The sequence below is a fragment of the Apodemus sylvaticus genome, chromosome 9 (genome assembly GCF_947179515.1).
Source record: "Apodemus sylvaticus chromosome 9, mApoSyl1.1, whole genome shotgun sequence".
NCBI classification, from domain to species: domain Eukaryota; kingdom Metazoa; phylum Chordata; class Mammalia; order Rodentia; family Muridae; genus Apodemus; species Apodemus sylvaticus.
This window is the reverse complement of record NC_067480.1, coordinates 24,832,495-24,842,719: the sequence shown is the minus strand read 5'-3', so window position 1 is coordinate 24,842,719 and position 10,225 is coordinate 24,832,495. Positions and strand designations below refer to the sequence as shown.

At 48.4% G+C, this 10,225-nt stretch overlaps 1 protein-coding gene across 4 annotated transcripts in view; it reads left to right on the top strand.

Annotated features, from left to right (window-relative positions):
* Nucleotides 1–7,111, top strand: part of Sh3bp4 (SH3 domain binding protein 4) — a 79,788-nt gene extending 72,677 nt beyond the window's left edge. For all 4 annotated transcript variants that reach the window (XM_052192663.1, XM_052192661.1, XM_052192662.1 and 1 more), the window contains 2 exons: nt 4,180–4,368; nt 5,182–7,111. In XM_052192663.1, the coding sequence (XP_052048623.1) occupies nt 4,180–4,368; nt 5,182–5,406 (414 nt within the window). In that variant the 3' untranslated portion in view covers nt 5,407–7,111. The remainder of the gene's footprint in view (nt 1–4,179; nt 4,369–5,181) is intronic.
* Nucleotides 7,112–10,225: the final 3,114 nt, after the last annotated feature.

Sequence of the window (10,225 nt, the reverse complement as noted above, 5' to 3'; positions counted from 1 at the left end):
AACTTCAAAAACCCACTGCTGGCTAATCCCAGCATCGGCAACCTGCTTCTTTTCTCATGATTTCATGACTGAGGGTCAGTCAGGTTTTCTGTAGACTTGGCTGCAGCCAGCAGGTCACAGCCAGGCCAGTGCCCTCCTGTTGTAAACTACCTTATCATCATCAACACCTCTGCTCTGGCAGCTATAACTAGAGTAGGTAGGAAGTTGAAGGTGTCCACTGCGCGGAGTGGAAGGGAGAGGTCTCACTAAGGGCCAGAGGCTCCTCTCCATGGCCGCCAGGCTCGTCCCCTGCACCTTGGGCCTGTGGCTGGCCATGCCTCTGCCTGTGTCCTACATGCAGCTGCTGTCCCCTTGCTGGGAGCCCCAGAAGCTGGCTGGAGCTCTTGACGATGAATTCTCTCAGATATCCATTCCAGCTGGAACAAGCTTGTGTTCCTGGGTCTTCCTGGTGCTTGCTCAAGTCAAGATGGCTGTGTATTTGTTTCTTGTTACTGCCCTCTGTTAGACCTGAACTCTGTGGAAGAAGGAGAGTGAAGAGGGAAGGGGGGGTGGGGAGAGAGAATGCGTAAGTGAGTGGCTGTGTGAGCAATGGCTTCAGCTAAGAGGCATCTGAGTCTTCTGTGCTCTTTTGGGTCTCACCATGCTTCTCTGTCATACACAGCTCGTGTGTGGCAAGGGCTATTGGCCTGTGTCACTCAAGGTCTCCATTGTCCTCGACGAAGGGTGGGATTTGTGGTGGGTGTCCCACAGGAGACTTTTCTGGGGCTGCTTGCACTCTACCACCTTTGCATATTTGATGGGAGCCACTGGTGGTTTTGATGGCCACTGACGTTTGAAACCCTCCAGGAAGCCTGTGTGTTGTATTCTAAGTCACAGGTTCTTTTCCAGGGAGCATAGAGCACTGTTGGGTACATCGATCACCAGTGCCACTTTGGAGTCAGCTGACTGAGAGGGACTGGAGACACTTTGAAAGTTCTGAGAAGCACCATCCCTAAAGTCGTTGGCCCAGACCCTGGCAGGGGTAGGGGACTTGATTCTGTAGCCTGAAGTTTGGTATGGGGTTGTTTCCCGAAGGGGGAGAAACTGAAGAATGTCCTGTTCTTAAGGTGTTGGAATCCTGGCACATCTTCTGTTGTACCGTGTGGGCCTTGGGAAGAAGGTTTTCTGAGTGTGTTTGAAAGCCAGATGGAAACACATGTTTATGTATGTATGTATGCTCTGTGAATGCACTGAAGGAGGAAAACAGTCTGACTGCAGGCTTGTGTGTACCTTCTAGACCTGAGTCACTGTATCTCGCCAGCACAGGTCTGAAGTGGCCTGGGGAGAAAAGGGTCATAGACAGGACCCCCAAGGAACCAACTCTTCAGGGACTATAATGGGTTGTATTTAGTAATACACTTTTTAGTTTAAGGCAATACATTTTAAAAAAATATTTTTTGGTTTTTGTGTGTGTGTGTGTTTGTGTCTGTGTCTGTATAAACACATGCTTTGGTGCCCTTAAAGACCAAAGGGTGACATCAGATCTTTGGCACTGGAGTGACAGGCATTTGTGAGCTACCTGATGTGTTGGGATCTGAACTCTGGTCTTCATTGACAGAGCAGCAAATGCTGTCACCTGCTAAGCCATCTCCCTAGTCCCAGGCAGCATGCCTTTGGTGTAAAACAGTTTCCAGTTTTAATGACACCACCTTGAATAGGCCCTGTGGTCTCTCTGTTCTTTTGGGGGGGGGGAGAGAAGTTGTTGGTTGGAAAAGAGTTTTAAGTAGAAAGAATCCATGGTGACATCATTAAAACCCTGGGATGCTTGTGAAAGTCTCCCCCAACCCCTGAACCCGATCCTGGAGCCACCACTGAGGACAAAGCCTCCTCTAGTCCATTGGATCACAGCATGGGACTTATAGAAAGAGGGCTGCAGTGGGCCCTTTGCAGGAGTCTGTGTGAGAAGGAAGGGGTGAGACTGCAAGGCACAAACCAGGAAGGCCGTTGTCTCCAGCAGAGAAGTAGGTCAAGCAACCCAAGACACCAAGGAGGGTGGCTATCAGGGAGACAGAAGTGGCAAGGAGACTCGAGAAAAAAACCCCACTTTATCCCACAGACCAGGAGGCCACAGAGACTGAGCTGCTGGCTGTGTAGTTAACTGGGTGAAGACATAGGTCCTTCAGCTGTGTCCCTTGTGTCATGCAGGAGAGCTTTTCATCCAGACTGGAGCATCTCAGGAGCAAGCATACTAACATAAGCCCAAGTACTAGCTTACCCATTTTCCTAAGAGTGTGTAATATAGGTTAGCAACCGCACAGCCTGTGCCCAGCTGTTAATGTACATAATATCTTACAGTGACACAGCATGTCCGTTGACCTCCCAGCTGTCTGCAGTTGCTGTGAATTGAAGAATTGCTTAGATCAGCTTGTCCTGTGGTCATGTCTGTGGGTAGATTGTCTTGATTGATGATTGATGTAGGAAGACCCGCCCACTGTGGGTGGTGCCATTCTCTAGGCATGGGGCCCTGAAACTGTATAAAACAAACCAAAGCAAGAAACCGACAAGATAGGTACGTTTATTTCTCTCTACTCTTAACTGTGAGTATGATATATCTGGCCAGTTGAATTTCTGCCTTGACTTCCCCTCGGTGATGGACTGTAAGTCAGATAACCCCTTCCTCCTGTGTTGCTTTAAGATCTTTCTCACAGCAACAGAAATAAAACTAGAAGAGCTGCTGACAGGGCAATGTCTTTCTGCCCCGTGGAATGCTGGGACAGAAACCGTGTGGCCTACCAGCCACAATTACAATCTGTCTCTTCACTCAATATTAGCAAAATTCTATCTGAAATCAGTATTGGGTTTTATTTCCTTTGGTATTTTCCAGCGTGTCTTTGTATACTTGAGTAAGTCATGTGAGGGGTTGGAATCCCGAAGTGCACTTCCCATTGCTAGTACTTCTGTGTATCCAAAGCTCGTCTATCTAGAGAATGCACTCAGACTCACCGGGTGGTGTGAGCTGTTGGTAACAGGCAGAGCGAGAAGAGCCCAGGAGAGTGCAGGAGCAGTGAGACACCCACCCTCATAGCTGACATCAGAAGCACTAGCCTAGTCATTAACAGCTACTCCAGTCTTAGCTGCTCTGGACCTGGTCGTGTGCTCTCCTGGCCAACAGTGGCCAGGGAGTGGCCTAAATTTCTCAGGATCTTTGTATTCTGTGCCCAGAGCCCCAGGGGAGAGAGAAGGTTTACTGACTCCTGCCAAGAGTTGACTTGAATCTGAAGCAGGTGATTTTGACGCACTCTGTCACCTAGGACATGAGGCCACCTCCAGAGCCAGGCACCCAAGTGCATAGACACCCCGGCTTGTCTGACGTCATTGAGTGACTTACTGTCAAGCCCTCTGTTTATTTGCATCCTCTCCCTAGACAACACGTAGAGCTGAGGTGACCTTTCCTGCCTCAATTTATCCCTAAACTCACAGCCCATCAAACAAAGCTCAAACCTGACTCTTGACCACCAGCACACCACACAACCACTCCGAGACACATGGCTATATGCATGATCATACTTTTTTTTTCCTGGAACATAAACACATAATTTAGTTTTTTTTAAAAAAAAAAAGCAATTTCTTTTCAGATATCAAAATCTAAGCGATAATCAGCCACTTTGAGAAATACATAAGTAGTTGAGGTTTAACCCTTCCACCCTGTCGTCATGATGTGTTAACTCCTGGTATCATGTGCCTAACATCATGGAGAGAGCTTCAAGAAACTGAGGCCTGCTTCTGCCTCTGGTCTCTCTCTGGCCTCTGTCTTAGGGGCTCTGGACTTAGCCGCTCAGCATCTGCCAGTGTGTGTCCTATTACCAGCACAACAGATGTTCTTGGCCACCCTGAGTCAGGCTTCCCATGGCTGGGAGTACCACTCTCCTTCCTTCTGCTGCCTCTGGAAAGAGTATCAATCCAGCCCTTCATAGGCGGGTGGATCTTATAAGGGCATTAGCCATGGTGCCTTTGACCCCCATGGTCTTACATTTTTCATGTTACATCTGAAAAGCCCTGTAAGGCACATGCATGGTGTCGGGCAGGGGGCCCAGACCTCCACCGGCCTTAGAACTCCTAGGATAAAGAGCATCATCAAGGGGCTGACTGCCCCCCAAAGCCAAGCCTATCCTGGCCTCATGCTGCATTTCATCTTCCCAGGCTTTGCTGAAAATGGACTGTCAGGGCCTGGTGGTCAGACTCATCCAAGACTTTGTGCTCCTGACCACAGCTGTCGAAGTAGCCCAGCGCTGGAGGGAGCTGGCAGAGAAGCTAGCCAAGGTCTCCAAGCAACAGATGGACGCCTATGAGTCTCCTCACCGAGACAGGAATGGGGTCGTAGACAGTGAGGTGAGTGGGGCTCCAACCCTGTGGTTACTTTCTTTGCCCCTCACTTCCTGGGGCCCATGGGGTTCAATAATGATCCGCTTCATAGCACTCTAGCAGGGTAGGCTGAGGTGAAGTGAGGCTGCCCGATACAGAGTATACCTTGGCTCGGTGGGAGCCATCAGCCTGGTCTCAGGACCCTGTCTTCAGAACCTGGCATAGAGGGACCAGGGTTTCTCTGCCACAATCTGGAAAGTGCGCACTGGCCTCCTTTGCTAATTTTACTTTTAAATGACCTCCTGTAAGATCAGTGAGAATATTAACAGAGCCCTGAGGGGGGTGGGCGTCCTCTGAATTCCTGCTAACTTAGACAAAGCTTGGGTGTGTTAGAGTCATGCCCAGACACTACCGAACACTACCGTTTGTGGAGGTGACCCTGGAAAGCTGATTCAGACTCACGGGCCAGGGAAGCAGGAAGTCCCAAGCAGAAAAGTGTGCTTTCTTTGCATGGGCAATTTCTGATACACGGCAGAGGGGAAAGCAGGTCCTGTACGTCAGGAGAGACCCATCCCGTGACTGAGACACAGGAGGACACCACCCTTTCCCCAGTATAGCCTGGGTCGCACCGATGACTCCACCTGCTACGAGTGCCCTAGGAGTGACTGAGGGACCTCACTGACCCCTCCCTCTCTCTCTCTCTCTCTCTCTCTCTCTCTCTCTCTCTCTCTCTCTCTCTCTCTCTCTCTCTCTTCTCTCTCTCTCTCTCTCTCTCTCTCTCTCTCTCTCTCTCTCTCTCTCTCTCTCTCTCTCGATGTCTCTGCTCACTGCATCACCCAGGCCATGTGGAAACCTGCCTATGACTTCTTACTCACCTGGAGCCACCAGATTGGGGACAGCTACCGAGATGTCATCCAGGAGCTGCACATAGGCCTGGACAAAATGAAGAACCCCATCACCAGGCGCTGGAAGCATCTCACAGGGACACTGATCCTGGTGAACTCACTGGACATCCTGAGGGCGGCTGCCTTCAGTCCCGCGGACCATGATGACTTTGTGATCTGAGTGCAGTGATGTGATCTGACTACTCACCAGAGCTGGGACTCCGCCCACCAGAGCTGGGACTCCGCCCATCATCTCTCCACAATGGGGACTGTGCCATCCCTGGGTGGTGCAGGGAGGAATGGCTGCTCAGGTCGAGGCCCACCTGCCAGCCACACCCAGGAGGGACCAAGGACTTTTGACTCTTTCCCTCCCCTCTATCCAGGGGCAGGTCCCAGGGGCTTTCTACTTCCAGTTGCCAATTGTGTTGCTTTCTATTTGTTGAAATGTACGTTTAAACTTAAAATCACTTTTTTAAACAGAAGACTTAGAGAGGACATAAGAAAGGTGGTATCTAATTTTTTAATGGACTGTAAAGGTTATTTAAAAAAAAATTCACCTTAGTAAAGGCAAATGCTGTTGAGGTTTTTATGTTCTTTAAAGGCCTTTTTAAATTATGTTCCAGGTGTATACAGATTTTTTTTTAAGGCCATAGGTGTTAAAAAGGTGTTTCTGAGTCCCAGACACATCATATATTTTGACACTCAGAGTGGGAAAGGAGTTGGCTCCATGCAGACATTTTCCACTTGTCGCCTGTGAGAAGGCAAGTTCGTGGGCCTGAGGCTGCCCACCCTTCCTTCCTTCCACCTTGCTGTCCTCAGTGGCCATCTACACACCATGTTGTTCTGTGTGCTTCAGTGAGCTGCAAAGTACCATTGAGATTGGTACCGCATGGCAGCTCAGTACCATTGAGATTCTTCCAACAAATAAGAAATCAGCTGGAGTTGGGGGGTCCCTGTCACCCCTATGTATTTGGTGATTTATAGTAAGCATTCTGAGGAACAATGCCCCCTGAAAACAAGGTGGTCCCTGCCACTCTGGGCCATTATCTCCCTCAGGGCAGCTCTGCCTCTGCTATAGGTGGGAAGAACGCCCTAGCACCCAGCCAGAACCTGGTGGCTCCTGGCTCTTCCTGTGTGCACCATGGTCACCTGGTGACTTTTCAGGTGACATCACATGCTGGCGTGTAGAGGTGCCATTTGCCATTGCCAAACCCTGCATTTCATCTCACGTTTAACCACCTCCTTCCTGATGCGCCTACATCTCCTTAGGGAATAATAGTAAAAAGGGGATAACGCAGTTATCCAGCAGTATAAATATTAGCATGGAGAACATTTTCCTTGTGTGATGCTCTCTGGAAAGTTGAGAGCTTGCAGGCGATTGTATTAAATTTCAAGGTGGTGGGTCATGTGGTCCATGTTGACTTCCAGGGTCACACAGTAGCTGTGGCATTTGGGGAAGAAGCGGGAAGTAGAACACACATCAGAAAGATCAGCAGTTAAGTGACCCTGGTAATGGGAAAGATGTGGGCTGTCTGCTTACAGGGGCAGTCCCAGATCCTCCGTCTGCTTTGCAGTGTCCAACCTCGAGTTGAGCTGAAATGTCTATAGTTTCTGAATCAGAACCCACAGACCAACCGGCTTAAAAGTAAACAGTATGTATTAATGCTGCAAGAACCAAATAACAGGACTCCCTGGTTACCACAGTAATTCCCCCCACTCTGCACCTTCATCTTGCCCAGAGAGCATCTCTTACTGCCTTTTTCCCCAAAGAAGAAACAAAACCAGTTGCACCTTAAACCACGGATGTTTTTCCTCAGGGGCTTTGAATAGTTTCCTATGCAACAAGTCTTGTAGCACAAATTAAATTCTACAAAAGTTGCAGTAAATTTTATTTGGATGGTTTAACTGTGTGTGTGTGTGTGTGTGTGTGTGTGTGTGTGTGTGTGTGTGTGTTTCTGTGCCCAGCCAGACTCTTAAATAAAAACCAGCATGAAGTCAGTGACTAGGTTCCTGTCAGTCATTCTGACAGTGTGGCAGTTGGTATAAGGGACATTTTCTCTTGTTAACCGAATTGCTCTTGAGTGGGTAGTATAATCATTTATTACAACCAAGAGTGAGTCACTGTTACCGAGGGCACCCAAACTAAGGAGGCAGATGTCTCCTTGTTCCTGGTCTCTAGTACCACCATCCCCTGTCATGGCGCTCAAGACCCAGTGGTTTCTGAGTGTGCCTGGCGTCTTCCTGGGCCTGCTGATCACAGTGAGCGATGGAGGCCTTGCCCAGGTGTATGCTTCCCGTTGTCAGGAGAAACGGAGCAAGGAGTATAGGCTCTGTCCTGGGGACCAAACCCAGCGAGAGGCCGTGTGGCGGCGCTGGGCTCATCTCTCAAGCCTGCTCGAGAGTCTCTTCAATTGGACAGCCCAGGACAGGCCAGTCAGTCCTGGACAACAATCCCTGATTTAGACCAGATAAACCTGTTCTCATTTTAGGATGATTTGATGAGTTTTTGTCTATTTTGTAGTTGAAGACATAAGTCCCAGCTGGACCCAAACCAGGCCAGACCTGGGAACTGTGTCTGTAGCGTTGACACATGGGCAGGCTTGAGAAGCTAAGCCTCTGAAGAACAGCGAAGGTTTGTTAAATGGCCCAGAGCCCTGTGAGCTCGGCCCCCTCCACCTTCTACACCTATGTTAATTCTGGCTACTCCATCTTGGATCTTGAATGTCCTCCACAGGCCCTGGAGTTAAAGACTTTGGTCCTTGGCAGATCACTGTTGGGGGATGGGAAGTAGAACCCTTAAAAGGTAGGGCCTGATGGGAGGGGCTAGCCTAGTGGAAGTGTGTCCTTGGTGTGAGCTGGGAGACAGACTTCCTATTTTGACATCATTTGGGGGTTTGGTTTTGTTTTTTTAAACCCGGCTGTGTAGTCCCTACTGTGTATGTTTTTAAAAGCTCCACACTAGCAGAGCCTTGACATCAACTCCTGATTTGTGTGTCCAGATAAACCTGTTCTCATTTTAGAATGATTTGCTAAATTTTCACCTACTTTGTAGTTGAAGACATAATCCCATATGGGCCCATAACTTACGTGTTACACGTGACTAATAGGAAAATGGATTTTTCTCCAAGCAATACGCACGGAACTACCAGAGCCTTAATTAGATTGGGCAAGCGCTGTGCCACAGAGCCATATCACCCGTCCCGACCCCCAGGCCAGAGGCAAGGATTTTACCCCAGAGCAGCCCTGGCAAGCTATGAACTTGGGAACAGCATCCTCTCACCATTGTGGAGGCCAGAAGTCTAAAACCAAGGTATCAGGTGACCTAACCAATTCATTCCCTCATTATTAGGACACCAGTAGCGGGATTTAGATTCCACCATAACCTAATATGACTAATCCGAGTGACTCAGGTAGCAGATTCAGATTGCTTATGGCTTTCGGGCGCCTTGCAACGCAGCGTGCTGTCTCTCGATCCTTCCAAGACACTCTGTGAAAAGCAATGTTTTAATTCTGCTGTTGACACGGATACTATTGATGCAGAGAAGCAGCACACAGCTTGGAAGTTTGTAGGTGTCCTTTGGGACCAAATACTAAAGATGTAAATAAAAATTAGGTTCGGGGCATGGTCGCATACACCTTTAATTACAGTGCGCAAATCTCTGAGTTCACAGCCAGCCTGGTCTACTACATGGTAAGACCCGGTCTGAAAAAAAATGAAACAAAAGCAGTGTGGGTGTAGGTTGCTGGAGAGGCAGCTCTGTGGTTAAAAGCTTATATGGCTCTTGCAGGGGACCAGAGTTCAGTTCCCAGCACCCATGCTGGACAGCTCACAACTACCTGTAACCCCAGCTCCCGGGGCTCTAACCTGACTTGCCTCTACAGACTTGCTTTCCCACGTACATAAACCACATCCATAATTACAAATAAGATGATAAAGCTTTAAAAAAAATAGGTTTTGATTTCCAAAAACAAAAAAAAACAAGATGGCTTTTACCCATGATAAGTTTTTGCTTTGACCTCCACCCTCGGTGTGTACTATGATTCTTTTCTCGATTATCACCTGGCCGCAACGCCCTAATTCAAACCTGTCTTAGAACCTTCCTGATCAGTTCTTACCAGAGCTCCCAGCCAGGTGGTGAGGCTGGAAGTGAGATCTTTGCTGTCAACACTGCCCATCTCCTAAATGCTCCAAATCCTATTTCCTGTACACTCTAGTGTCTCTGCTCTCCCCCATGGAATGCAGAAGTCTTCTTTGAGGGAATCACCGGGGATCAAACCAAGACCCTCCCCTGTGCTAGGCAAGCACTCTACGGATGTGCTAATGTCTCAGTTCTTGATTTTTAAGATGATAGGATCTCACTAACTTGCCCAGGTCATCCATGAATTCCCTCTGGAGACAAGATCTTGCACTTCCTGCATCCCTCTGCCTCAGCTTTCCAAATAGCTAGGATTTCAAGCCTGGTTCCAGAAGTCCCTGCTGCCTAGCGTGTTCCCTTTCCTTCCTCCTGACAGGGTTACGCACTGAGCTCTCCACAGAAGAAACCTGTCTGTCTCTAAACCCCAAGATGTTTGTTGCAAGAGGGGATTTGTTCCTATGTATAATAGATTTTAAACTGAGGTGGCTGTAGCTATTGGAGTGGATGTAACAGCCTTCATGCTGGGCTTACTACCAGCACAAAAGCAAGTGGAAACTTGAATAATGAATGCCTCAGAACTGGCTCAGATCCGAAGAGGGCGAAGAGCATTGCAGGAACAGAGCTCAGCGAACCATATCCCAAGAACAGATGCACAAGGAAACCTTTTTATTAGGTACCTGATGCTGTCACAAAATTAGATGTTTTGTAAACTAGCTTGAGAGGAACTCAATTAGCTCTTTGTACCATGGACCCCTTGATGATTTGATGAAGACAAGAGACACCTCCAAATTCTATAAATGCTTAAAATAGAACCTGAAAGGACAAAGAAAGGCACTCTTCGTATATGTAGCAAAGATTATGATT